General features: G+C 42.1%; 1 protein-coding gene across 1 annotated transcript; it reads left to right on the forward strand.

Moving 5' to 3' along the window:
- The first annotated feature begins 11,656 nt into the window (after nt 1–11,656).
- Nucleotides 11,657–12,976, forward strand: LOC140872022 (uncharacterized). Its single transcript, XM_073274759.1, has 2 exons — nt 11,657–12,085; nt 12,182–12,976. Exons 1-2 carry the CDS (start codon nt 11,657–11,659, stop codon nt 12,974–12,976), a joined length of 1,224 nt encoding a protein of 407 aa, XP_073130860.1.
- The last annotated feature ends 1,370 nt before the right edge of the window (nt 12,977–14,346 follow it).

A 14,346-nucleotide genomic window follows, 5' to 3' on the forward strand; every position in this document is an offset into this window, starting at 1 on the left:
GAAGGCCATGTTGGAAGAGGCTGCCTCACGTGCTGCAACAGAAGCTATAGTACATTATCTAGCGGCCCAACAGCCAAATCAGGAAAACAATCATAGCATAAATGGCGACCTACCTCCACCTCACAACCAGGAAAAAATACGGACAGAAAGAGAGGAAACTGGGATGAACAGGATGCCACACTCCAACTCAAGAAGGGAAACAATGTTAAACGAAAATGAGTCATATAGCCACAGTCCCACGCGCACAGGTTTTTGCACTGAGGAGAAGGGAGAAAGTGCTTTGGCAATCCTACCAGCCCGGCGCAGCCCGTTCAATCCTGATGTTCTAGCTGAAGTACTCCCAACAGGAGTTAAAATAGCAAATCTGCCAGAATACAATAGAACAGGAGACCCTCAGGATCACCTAGACAAGTTCTATGCAAAGGCTGATTTGTATGACCTCAATGATGTTGCGTATTGCAAGATCATCCGAACTACATTGGCTGATCAAGCTTTGGCCCGATTTAATAAACTCCCATCAGGAACCATTGCAAGCTTGGAGAAATTCACTAAGTGTTTTCTCCATCAGTTCTCCATTAACCGAAAATACCCTAAGACTGTATCTTACCTATTTTCGATAGTCCAGAAAGAAGGAGAGAGCTTAAGGGAATTTGTACAACGCTTCACTCAAGCTGTCCACGAGATCCCACACGTCAATCATGATCTACTAGCAGGAATTATGCAGCAAAACCTCCGACACCGCAATTTCAAGGAATCAATAGCAGGAAAACCCCCAATTACTCTAGAAGAACTATTAGGGAGGGCTGAAAAATACATACGCATTGAGGAAACTGTCGAGCCGCGTTACTTGGGAAAGAGAAGAAGAGAGGAGGAGAAACCAAGAAAAAATTGAAAGGAAGAGAAACGAGGATTTCAGGGCCCTCTTCATCAGCACATGCACTTAAATGCACGTCTCACTGATATATTAATGGTGGCAGAAAAACAAGGCTAGCGAAGCAGAAGATCGTTTGAGTTCATACCTCCTATGAAACAACCCTAACTCTATAATAAATAAATATACGGAATTTTTTTTTATATACTTACTAAATAAAATATGTACATATATGCCCATACATATATGCACAAAATAAAAATATTTAAAATAAATAAATAAATAAATAAATAAATAAACAAACAATTAAATACTTAAATAAAAATGCATTCTATAAAATAAACTAGATATCTGAGTCAAACATTTAATTAAAAATACTGCATAAATAAAATGAATAAAATTTGCATGCACTGAAAATAGTTAATAAAATATTCTAAACTCACAACCACTGAAAAATAATAAAAATGTATCATGCCGACATAAATAAAACATGCATGTGACTCAGACATCTATCACGGTCACGGGGTCACTGCATGTCCGCTCATACATCCTCGCCTCCGGTGGGAGCTACATCTTCCTCTATGTACTCACCTGCACCATACCAGTGTAGTGAGCCTAGAGGCCCAACATGCTAACATAACAAGGGTTTGAAAATAATTTAAAACAATTCAATACTAGTACATACATATACATGAATGAGCACGCTTCAAAAATACAAAACATATCATAACTTAAATTAACTTAAAATAACATAATACATAACATTGTTGAGCAATTAATTTTCTAACATCGCATGGTTGTATCCATAGTGTAACCTTAAATCATACATTAAATACTGATCAGCGTGGAAACCAACGTACGTGGCCGGTGACGAATCACCTCTTAAATTGGCAGTAAACTGCCCTTCAATCATATGGGGACGAATCCCCCTTAAATTGTCACACTACTTCAACTTCCAACATAAAATATTTTCTTGCTCAACCTTAAACATTAAATCATGCATAAAATATTATTTCATGAATGCATGTACTTGAATAAAATGTGTGTCCTTCATATATATTTAATTTAATTTCTTACTACATATAATTATTAAAATAACTTAAATGCATAAAAATAATTAAATATATATTCAGGACACATGCAAATTTTTCTCATGGATGGTCCTGGACTGCTGGCCCTAAAACTCTCAAGCCCATTTACTTAAATCTGGCCCATTAACATACTTAAGCCCAATATCTTAAACCTTAAGCCCAAATAATTATTCTAAGCCCAATTAAATTAATAAAGCCCATTAAAATACACTAAGCCCAATAACAACTTAAACTGGCCCAACGGGCCCAAAAGTCCAAAGACTGGCCCAATAACTTTTATGGGCTCAAAAGCCCATAAAATTAATGGACTAACTTAATTAAAATTTTAAAAGTCCAAATAAAATTATTTGGGAGTCCAAATAATTTTATTTCTAATTAATTGGCCCAAAAACCAATTAATTCATAAAATACTTTAAAAATAAAAAGACTCGAGTTCGGCCCACCAAACCCGGACCCGGACCCACTTAAACCGACCCACTAACCTACAGACCCGACCCGGACCCAACAGATAACCCTAGAACCCGAAGCCCTAGGCTCTCCTCGGCCGCGGCCGTGAGCAGCAGCCACTCCGTGGCTGCTGCCGGCCTACTTCGGCCGCCCCTGGCCGGAGCGCCGCCGCCCGAACATAGCCCACGTCCGGGCGGACCTAACCTGACCTAACCCCAGCCCCCATGCAGCCTGGACCCTCAAACCCGAGCCTCCTTCCTGCCAACCCTAAACCTGCGCACAGCCATACGTCAGCTGGTGTAGCTTCTGTCCAGCCCTCCCTTGGCTCGATCCACCTGACCAAATCCGACTCTAGGGACCCTAAGGCACCCTATGACCCTTGGACCAGCAGCTAGAACAACCATGGCTAACAGAAACGTGAGTCATGATAAAAAAAAAAAAAAAAAAATTGCATAAACATGTCCCCAACATCAAAACCGACTAGTATTTCTGAAGATCTAAAAATACTTTGAGGCATACTCGACACACTCATAATATACACTGATATGGTGCGAAAATTATAGAAAGAATCATGCCTTTCACCGATGTTTGAGTTTAGAAGCGCGTAGAACAATTCCCGGGACGACGAACGATGAACAACCCTTCGAAACTTTCGGAAAAAAATAGAGCTATGGAGTCACCTTGGCTCGAGGAAGAAGATGAAGATGGAGGAGAGGGAGGCGGCTAAGATGAAGAATAACGTGGGGTTTGGGGTGGGAATTAGGTTAGAGTTTATTTTAATTAAAATAGATTTTAGGATAATTAAAAGGTTTAAATATAAAATATAAAATTTTAAAACTCTAACTTAAAAGTTAAAATCTGATAATTTAAGTTAAACATATGAAAATCCCGAAATACATAATTAAGGGAATTTTAAAAATACTAAAAAGTCAATATTTTGGCTTATTTTGAATAAAAATGGACTCCTAAAATTATATAAAATTAAATACTTAAAATTTTGAGATAATAAAACTCATAATAATATTTTAGGGCTCTAAAAAGGCTCATAAAATAATTTGGCTAGAAAGTTGTCATCTCGTCCGTCCACGGTCCCGTCTACGCGATAAAATAATTAAAATACTAAAAATCATAAAAATCACTAATTATGGGTTAAATGCTTAAAAAAATAAATTAAATCATGCACAAATAATTCACATAATTATTTAACCCATAAATCTAAAATTTAAATAATTAAATATCCTAATTATGCATGCGGATTTACGTATTTAAAAATACCGGGTGTTACAATTCTCCCCCCCCTTAAATTGAATTTCATCCTCGAAATTAAAGTACTTACCCGAACAACTCCGGGTAGCGAGTCCTCATGTCAGCCTCGGTCTCCGAAGTAGCTTCCTCCTCCGAGTGATTCAGCCACTGGACTCTGACCATCGGTATGACTCGCGTCCTAAGCTTACGCTCCTCCCTTGCCAAGATCCGTACTGGCCTCTCCTCATACACTAGATCTGGTGGCAACTGTAAGGGCTCGAAATCCAACACATGCGACGGGTTGGAGACATATCTCCGAAGCATGGATACATGGAAAACGTTGTGCACTGCCGCTAGCCCTGGAGGTAGAGCTAAACGATAGGCCAACGTGCCAACTCGCTCCAAGATCTCGAATGGCCCTATATACCTCGGATTAAGCTTGCCTCTCCGGCCAAAACGCACTACTCCCTTCATAGGTGACACTTTCAGAAATACGTGATCACCTACAGCGAACTCCAAATCTCGTCGCATGGCATCCGCATAACTCTTCTGCCGACTCTGAGCAGTCCTCATCCTATCTCGAATCTGAGTCACAATGTCAGCTGTCTGCTGCACAATCTCAGGACCCAGCAAAATCCGCTCACCAACCTCATCCCAATGCACAGGAGATCTACATCTCCTCCCATACAATGCTGCATAAGGAGCCATACCTATAGACGACTGAAAACTATTGTTATAGGTAAACTCCACTAATGGCAGTCTAGTCTCCCAAGAGCCCCGAAAATCAATGACACAAGCTCTCAGAAGATCCTCGAGAACCTGGATCACCCTCTCAGACTGACCATCTGTCTGGGGATGAAATGTTGTACTGAACAAAAGTCTCGTCCCCAAAGCTGTGTGCAGACTCTTCCAAAACGCTGATGTGAATCTCGGATCTCTGTCTGACACAATAGACACTGGTATGCCATGCAGTCTAACAATCTCTCTGATGTAAAGCTCTGCATACTGTGCCAAAGTATAAGTAGTCCTCACCGGCAAGAAATGAGCTGACTTGGTGAGTCTATCCACAATCACCCAAATCGCTGTGCAACCTATGGCACTCCTCGGTAAGCCAACCACAAAGTCCATCGTAATATTCTCCCATTTCCATTCCGGAATAGGAAGAGGTCTAAGAAGTCCTGCTGGACGCTGATGCTCTGCCTTGACTTGCTGACAAGTCAAGCACTCTGACACCACTCTCCCGATGTCACTCTTCATCCCGGGCCACCAATACAATAGCTGCAAATCTTTGTACATCTTCGTACTTCCGGGGTGAATGGAGTACGGAGATGTGTGAGCCTCTGCTAAAATCTCAGCTCTCAACTGATCGACGTTCGGTACCCACATCCTCCCACGGTACTGAACGATACCATCCTCCACTGTATACAAGAGATTACCTCTAGCCTCATCTCTCTGTCTCCATCGCTGTAACTCCTCATCAGTAGACTGTCCCTCTCTAATCCGATCTCGCAGAACTGGCTGCACCGTCAGCACTGACAAGCTCGGTGCATGGCCACTCGGATAACACTCCAAGCCGAATCTCTGAATCTCGCTCTGTAGTGGTAACTGTATGGTCAAACATGATACCACTGACGACTTCCGACTCAAAGCATCGGCCACTACATTAGCTTTACCCGGATGGTAGCTAATGTCACAATCATAGTCCTTCACCAACTCCAACCATCTGCGTTGTCTCATGTTCAACTCCTTCTATGTGAAGAAGTACTTGAGACTCTTGTGGTCTGTGAAAATCTTGCACTTCTCGCCATACAGATAGTGCCTCCAGATTTTCAAAGCGAAAACCACTGCTGCCAACTCCAAGTCATGCGTCGGATAATTCTGCTCATGAATCTTCAGCTGTCTCGACGCATACGCAATAACCTTACCACACTGCATAAGCACTGCGCCTAAACCTAGTTTAGACACATCGGTGTACACCACTAACTCCTCGTGTGGTACTGTCATCGCTAATACTGGTGCAGTAGTGAGTGCTTCCTTCAGCTGATCGAAGCTCCTCTGACAGTCTGAACTCCAGAAAAACTTCGCATTCTTCTTGGTCAAGGAAGTCAAGGGTACTGCAATAGAGGAAAAACCCTTGATAAACTTCCTATAATATCCTGCCAAAACCAAGAAACTGCGAATCTCTGAAGCGTTCTTCGGAATACCCCAATTCTGCACTGCCTCAACCTTAGACTGATCAACTGCAATCCCATCTCTCGAAATAATGTGGCCAAGAAATGCCACTTGCTCAAGCCAAAACTCGCACTTGCTGAACTTGGCATACAACCGATGCTCCCTCAAAGTCTGCAAGGCCGTCTGAAGATGCTGTCTATGCTCCTCGATGCTCCTAGAATAGATCAAGATATCATCAATAAAGACTATGATGAACTGATCTAAATACGGCTGAAAGACTCGGTTCATGAGATCCATGAAAACCGCTGGAGCATTGGTCATCCCAAAGGGCATCACTAAGAACTCGTAATGCCCATATCGTGTCCGGAAAGCAGTCTTGGACACATCTGCATCTCTAACACGCAACTGATGATAACCAGATCGCAGATCGATCTTGGAGAACACTGAAGCTCCCTGCAACTGGTCAAATAAATCCTCTATCCTCGGCAGTGGATACTTGTTCTTCACTGTGACCCTGTTGAGCTCCCGGTAATCGATGCACAGTCTCATACTGCCATCCTTCTTCTTCACAAACAACACCGGAGCTCCCCAAGGAGAAAAGCTAGGTCGAACAAAGCCTTTCTCTAACAACTCTTGAATCTGCTCCTTCAACTCTTTCATCTCGGTAGGAGCAAGCCTGTATGGTGCCTTAGAAATAGGCACGGTGTCTGGCACTAAGTCGATGCTGAACTCCACCTCTCTCACTGGTGGAATTCCGGCAACATCCTCCGGAAAGACATCCGGAAAGTCACGAACCACCTCTATCTCTGATAATGGTCTGCTAGATGGCTCTGAAGTCGTGACAATACTCGCTAGAAACCCCTGGCAACCCCGTCTCAACAACTTCCTCGCCTGAATATGAGATATCACCTGAGGAATATCACTGCTCTGAGATGCATGAAAAGTGAACGGGTCGCCTACTGTAGGTCTCACTGACACTGATCTCCGACGAAAATCAATCGAAGCTCCATTGACTGTCAACCAGTCCATGCCCAAAATTAAATCGAATCCACTCAAAGGCAAAACTACTACATCTGCTCGAATGGAGTGTCCCTGTAGCTCCAACTCCAGTCCTCGAATAACCTTCGAGGTAGAAATAATCTGCTCTGACGGCATAGTAACATCATACCCACTGTCACTACTCTCAGGTGTGATGCCTACCCGCCTGATAAACTCCAGGGAGATAAACGAATGCGTAGCCCTTAATCTAGCAACGCAAACGTGGAGTTGCCTCCAACTAGAATTCTCTCTGCACGCAGAAAATTCCCAACAGTTTCATACCACTACTATATTTTCCCCAACGAGTCACTACAAATTCTTAATTCTAATCACAAGTAAAATATGCTTCCTATTCTAACATGCAGTTAAATAACCCAAATAACAACAATTCCAAATTAAAGACTAAATTTTTAACCAAAGGAAAATTATTAAAATGCTAGGGATAAGATATACCGGTGATCAAGGAGGTGTCTGGATCTACCTCCTCAGCCTGCATCACAAACACCCTACCAGCGGTGTTCTTCTTCCTGGGGCAGTTAGCAATCTGATGCCCTGGCTCCCTACAATGGTAGCACACTCCCGCTCCCAAAAGACAAGGTCCCGAATGCATCTTCTGACACTTCGGGCAAGTAGGATAAGCTATGGCATTAGGGGCCCCGCCCCTCTGCTGCTGCGGCCTCTGCTGCTGTGGCCTCTGCTGCTGATTCGGGCCCTTAGCCGGCCCTGTATACTGCTTCTTCGCAGGAGGCTGCGAAGAAGGTCGCTGGTACCCAGCCTGAAACTGCCTTTTCCCCTGCTGCTCCCTCTGGATCTCTCTCCGACCCTCCTCGGAACGCAAGGCTCTACTGACTGCAGACTCATAAGTAAGGACGTCTGCCATGCGAACATCATGCTTGATATCCACCCTCAAACCCTCCACAAACTGCCTCAACTTCTCTGGTGGACTATCTGAAATCAGAGGCACAAAACATGCATGTGACTCAGACATCTATCACGGTCACGGGGTCACTGCATGTCCGCTCATCTATCCTCGCCTCCGGTGGGAGCTACATCTTCCTCTATGTACTCACCTGCACCATACCAGTGTAGTGAGCCTAGAGGCCCAACATGCTAACATAACAAGGGTTTGAAAATAATTTAAAACAATTCAATACTAGTACATACATATACATGAATGAGCACGCTTCAAAAATACAAAACATATCATAACTTAAATTAACTTAAAATAACATAATACATAACATTGTTGAGCAATTAATTTTCTAACATCGCATGGTTGTATTCGTAGTGTAACCTTAAATCATACATTAAATACTGATCAGCGTGGAAATCAACGTACGTGGCCGGTGACGAATCACCTCTTAAATTGGCAGTAAACTGCCCTTCAATCATATGGGGACGAATCCCCCTTAAATTGTCACACTACTTCAACTTCCAACATAAAATATTTTCTTGCTCAACCTTAAACATTAAATCATGCATAAAATATTATTTCATGAATGCATGTACTTGAATAAAATGTGTGTCCTTCATATATATTTAATTTAATTTCTTACTACATATAATTATTAAAATAACTTAAATGCATAAAAATAATTAAATATATATTCAGGACACATGCAAATTTTTCTCATGGATGGTCCTGGACTGCTGGCCCTAAAACTCTCAAGCCCATTTACTTAAATCTGGCCCATTAACATACTTAAGCCCAATATCTTAAACCTTAAGCCCAAATAATTATTCTAAGCCCAATTAAATTAATAAAGCCCATTAAAATACACTAAGCCCAATAACAACTTAAACTGGCCCAACGGGCCCAAAAGTCCAAAGACTGGCCCAATAACTTTTATGGGCTCAAAAGCCCATAAAATTAATGGACTAACTTAATTAAAATTTTAAAAGTCCAAATAAAATTATTTGGGAGTCCAAATAATTTTATTTCTAATTAATTGGCCCAAAAACCAATTAATTCATAAAATACTTTAAAAATAAAAAGACTCGAGTTCGGCCCACCAAACCCGGACCCGGACCCACTTAAACCGACCCACTAACCTACAGACCCGACCCGGACCCAACAGATAACCCTAGAACCCGAAGCCCTAGGCTCTCCTCGGCCGCGGCCGTGAGCAGCAGCCACTCCGTGGCTGCTGCCGGCCTACTCCGGCCGCCCCTGGCCGGAGCGCCGCCGCCCGAACATAGCCCACGTCCGGGCGGACCTAACCTGACCTGACCCCAGCCCCCATGCAGCCTGGACCCTCAAACCCGAGCCTCCTTCCTGCCAACCCTAAACCTGCGCACAGCCATACATCAGCTGGTGTAGCTTCTGTCCAGCCCTCCCTTGGCTCGATCCACCTGACCAAAGCCGACTCTAGGGACCCTAAGGCACCCTATGACCCTTGGACCAGCAGCTAGAACAACCATGGCTAACAGAAACGTGAGTCATGATAAAAAAAAATTGCATAAACATGTCCCCAACATCAAAACCGACTAGTATTTCTGAAGATCTAAAAATACTTTGAGGCATACTCGACACACTCATAATATACACTGATATGGTGCGAAAATTATAGAAAGAATCATGCCTTTCACCGATGTTTGAGTTTAGAAGCGCGTAGAACAATTCCCGGGACGACGAACGATGAACAACCCTTCGAAACTTTCGGAAAAAAATAGAGCTATGGAGTCACCTTGGCTCGAGGAAGAAGATGAAGATGGAGGAGAGGGAGGCGGCTAAGATGAAGAATAACGTGGGGTTTGGGGTGGGAATTAGGTTAGAGTTTTATTTTAATTAAAATAGGTTTTAAGATAATTAAAAGGTTTAAATATAAAATATAAAATTTTAAAACTCTAACTTAAAAGTTAAAATCTGATAATTTAAGTTAAACATATGAAAATCCCGAAATACATAATTAAGGGAATTTTAAAAATACTAAAAAGTCAATATTTTGGCTTATTTTGAATAAAAATGGACTCCTAAAATTATATAAAATTAAATACTTAAAATTTTGAGATAATAAAACTCATAATAATATTTTAGGGCTCTAAAAAGGCTCATAAAATAATTTGGCTAGAAAGTTGTCATCTCGTCCGTCCACGGTCCCGTCTACGCGATAAAATAATTAAAATACTAAAAATCATAAAAATCACTAATTATGGGTTAAATGCTTAAAAAAATAAATTAAATCATGCACAAATAATTCACATAATTATTTAACCCATAAATCTAAAATTTAAATAATTAAATATCCTAATTATGCATGCGGATTTACGTATTTAAAAATACCGGGTGTTACATCCTAATTTCGAGAATCAACCGATTTACTCTGATTAAGGGAGACAATTATTCGCCCGCATCAGATTGGCGCCGTCTATCGGAAACTCACCTATTCACTGAAGATGCAAACGTGATCACATACTACCCATAACAATGAAGGTAGTCAGGAGCTTCCGCCTCCTGTCCCCCCACCGCAACAAGAGCTCTGTATCACTCCTAATGCATTGAAGGCCATGTTGGAAGAGGCTGCCTCACGTGCTGCAACAGAAGCTATAGTACATTATCTAGGGCCCAACAGCCAAATCAGGAAAACAACCATAGCATAAATGGCAACCTACCTCCACCTCACGACCAGGAAAGAAGACGGACAGAAAGAGAGGAAACTGGGATGAACAGGATGCCACACTCCAACTCAAGAAGGGAAACAATGTTAAACGAAGATGAGTCATATAGCCACAGTCCCACGCACACAGGTTTTCGCACTGAGGAGAAGGGAGAAAGTGCTTTGGCAATCCTACCAGCCCGGCGCAGCCCGTTCAATCCTGATTCTAGCTGAAGTACTTCCAACAGGAGTTAAAATAGCAAATATGCCAGAATACAATGGAACAGGAGACCCTCAGGATCACCTGGACAAGTTCTATGCAAAGGCTGATTTGTACGACCTCAATGATGTTGCGTATTGCAAGATCATCCGAACTACATTGGCTGATCGAGCTCTGTCCTGATTTAATAAACTCCCATCAGGAACCATTGCAAGCTTGGAGCAATTCACTAAGTGTTTTCTCCATCAGTTCTCCATTAACCGAAAATACCCTAAGACTGTATCTTACCTATTTTCGATAGTCCAGAAAGAAGGCGAGAGCTTAAGGGAATTTGTACAACGCTTCACTCAAGCTGTCCACGAGATCCCACACGTCAATCATGATCTACTAGCATGAATTATGCAGCAAAACCTCCGACACCGCAAGTTCAAAGAGTCAATAGCAGGCAAACCCCCAATTACTCTAGAAGAACAATTAGGGAGGGCTGAAAAATACATACGCATTGAGGAAACTGTCGAGCCGCGTTACTTGGGAAAGAGAAGAAGAGAGGAGGAGAAACCAAGAGAAAATCGAAAGGAAGAGAAACGAGGATTTCAGGGCCCTCTTCATCAGCACATGCACTTAAATGCACGTCTCACTGATATATTAATGGTGGCAAAAAAACAAGGATTGCTACAGTCATCTCGGCCAATGAAAGACAACCCAAAGAGGCAAAAGTCAGACAAGTATTGCCATTTCATAAAGACAGAGCGCACTCCACAGAATATTGTTTTAGCTTAAGGGCAGAGATAGAGAAGTTGATCAGGAGATGCTACTTAATAGATTTTGTAAATAAATCTCATCATTATTAGGGAGATACAAAGCCCCGCAATAACCACCGAAACAGAGAACCTCCAAAAAATCAGGAAACACCAGGCAAACAAAGTTGAGATTTCCATGATAATTTACGAACTGGAGGGGTTTTTGCTGTGATAACATGGGGCCAGCCTGTGGAGATTCGAGTAGGGCCAGAAAAGCTGCTCTACGTAATATTCCAAGACAAGATCACTCTCCACATCAGGTTCGAAACAAGGACATTTGTGAAGTGTCAAAAGTCTCCAGAGAAATGACATTCACTGATTCTGATAGGGAATTCCCACTAGTTGAGCACAATGATGTGTTAGTTATTTCCGCTACGGTCTCCAACCACTGGGTGAAAAATATATTGGTTGATTCAGGCAGCTCGGCGGATATCGTTTTCTATAATGCATTTGCTAAGATGGGAATAGACAATGCGCAGTTAACGCCCGTTAACACCCCTTTAATAGGATTCTCTAGAGAAGTAGTGGAAGCACTAGGGGAGGTTACCGTTCCTCTTTCCCTTGGATTTTATCCAAAGAGGGTTACAAAAATGGTGAAGTTCCTGGTAGTCAATGCTTCCTTCGCATAGAATATCATATTGGGACACCTAAGTCTAAACATGTTCCAAGCAGTGGGATCAACATATCATATGAATTTGAAGTTCCCAATGTCTGAAGGAGTAGGTGAAGCTATTGGTGATAGCAGGTTGGCTCGCGAATGTCATGCCAATGTTTTGCGGGACTCAGCCAGTTGCAAGAGAAAGATAAGGGCGGATGAAATTTCATTAAAAAAGAGAAAGCAACCAAGTGCAGTTGAATCTTCACCTGATCAAGTGCATACTATCGAAGGTGATTTTGAAAGAAAAAAAAATTTGGAGGCAACCAAAGCGCTTAAACGGATAGATATAATTCAAGGAAATTCCGCAAAAACTCTGAAGATTGGAACAGAAATGACCCCTGAGTTGGAGGAGTTGCTAACAGTTTTCCTTCAAAAGAATGCAGATGTATTTGCTTGGCAAGGTGAATTCTTGCCAGGAATACCATATGAATACACCCTCCATCACCTTAATGTGGACCCAAGGATAAAACCAGTAAAGCAAAAGAAACGATCTTTTGGAGCAGAAAAAAACAAGCATATTTTGGCCGAGGTAGAGAACCTTGTAAAGAACAATTATATTATGCCAGTTTCTCACCCAGAATGGATGACGAATGTAGTGCTTGTTCCTAAACAAGGAGGAAAGTGGCGTTTATGCATTGATTTCATAGACCTTAAGAAGGCATGCCCCAAAGATCTCTTCCCCTTGCCTCGAATCAATTTATTGGTTGAATCCACTGCCGGATGTGAGCTATTCACTTTCATGGATGCTTATCAAGGATACAACCAAATAGCTTTAGCTCCTAAGACCAAGAGAAAGCTAGTTTCATTACCGACCATGGTATCTACTGTTACGAAGTGATGTCTTTTGGATTAAAGAATGTAGGGGCTACATATCAAAGGTTAGTAAAAAAAATGTTTGAAAAATTAATCGGGAGGAATATGGAAGTTTATATCGATGACATGCTAGTGAAAATCGTATTGGCTATCAAGCATATAGAGGATCTCAATGAAAGTTTTGAGATATTGAGGAAGTATCGAATGAGACTGAACCTTGAAAAATGCACTTTTGGAGTTCGTGGGGGAAAATTTTTAGGGTACATGGTGTCACAGCGAGGAATAGAAGAGAACCCCGAAAAAATCAAGGCAGTACTGAGCATGACTCCCCCCCAAAAGCATTAAAGGGCTCCAAGAGTTAGCAGGAAGAATGTCCGCTTTAAACCGATTTATTTCAAGGTCAGCAGACAAAGGTCTACCGTTTTTCAAAGTTCTCAGACAGGGAAAAGGATTCAAGTGGACCGAGCGGTGCCAACATGCCTTCGAGGACTTAAAGAATTACTTAATGGCATCACCATTGCTCGTAAAACCAAGCGAGGGAGACACCTTGCTACTCTACTTGGCAGTGTCTGCAGAATCAATCAGCGCTGTCTTAATGGTGGAAAGGGAACGAGAGCATAAACATGTATATTACGTAAGCAAAGTCCTCCAAGGCGCTAAGCTGCAATATACAAACATCGAAAAATTGGCATTCCCAATCATAGTGGCATGCAAAAAATTGCGTCCTTATTTCTTGTCCCATCAAGTAATAGCACTGACAAATCACCCGTTGAATAAAATACTGTCTAGCTCGGAATCATCAGGCAGGATGACCAAGTGGGCCGTCGAATTAAGTGAATTTGGCATTAAATACCAGCCGCTTCCTGCCATTAAAGCACAAGTTCTAACGGATTCATTATTGAAATGGAAACCAATGACACAGGAACTTCAGCCCCCACTTGGACGATCCATATCGATGGCTCGTCCACTTCCGAAGGGAGTGGGGCAGGCGCGCTTGATACGAAATCCTCAAGGATACAAATTCTAGTATGCCATCAGGTTTCAGTTTCCAACATCAAATAATGATACAGAGTACGAAGCACTCATTATAGGAATCAAGTTAGCATTGGCAGCTGGAGCTGGGAAGCTGGTCGCGTACAGTGATTCGTAGCTCGTAGTCAATCAAGTCCAAGGAACTTATGATGCCAAGGAAGACAATATGAAGAAGTACCTATCCAGGGTAAGGGTCCTTCTTATGCGACTGGAGAACTTTGAAATGAAGCAAATACCGTGAGCTGAGAACGAGGTAGCGGATCAGCTGGCTAAATTAGGAAGCTCAGCAACATGAATCGATAGCAAAAAAATAACACTCATCACATGTGACAAAGAGAAGGTAGAAGCAGAAGGACTGGATGT

Source organism: Henckelia pumila, unplaced genomic scaffold (assembly GCF_033568475.1).
Source record: "Henckelia pumila isolate YLH828 unplaced genomic scaffold, ASM3356847v2 CTG_461:::fragment_3, whole genome shotgun sequence".
Taxonomy (NCBI): domain Eukaryota; kingdom Viridiplantae; phylum Streptophyta; class Magnoliopsida; order Lamiales; family Gesneriaceae; genus Henckelia; species Henckelia pumila.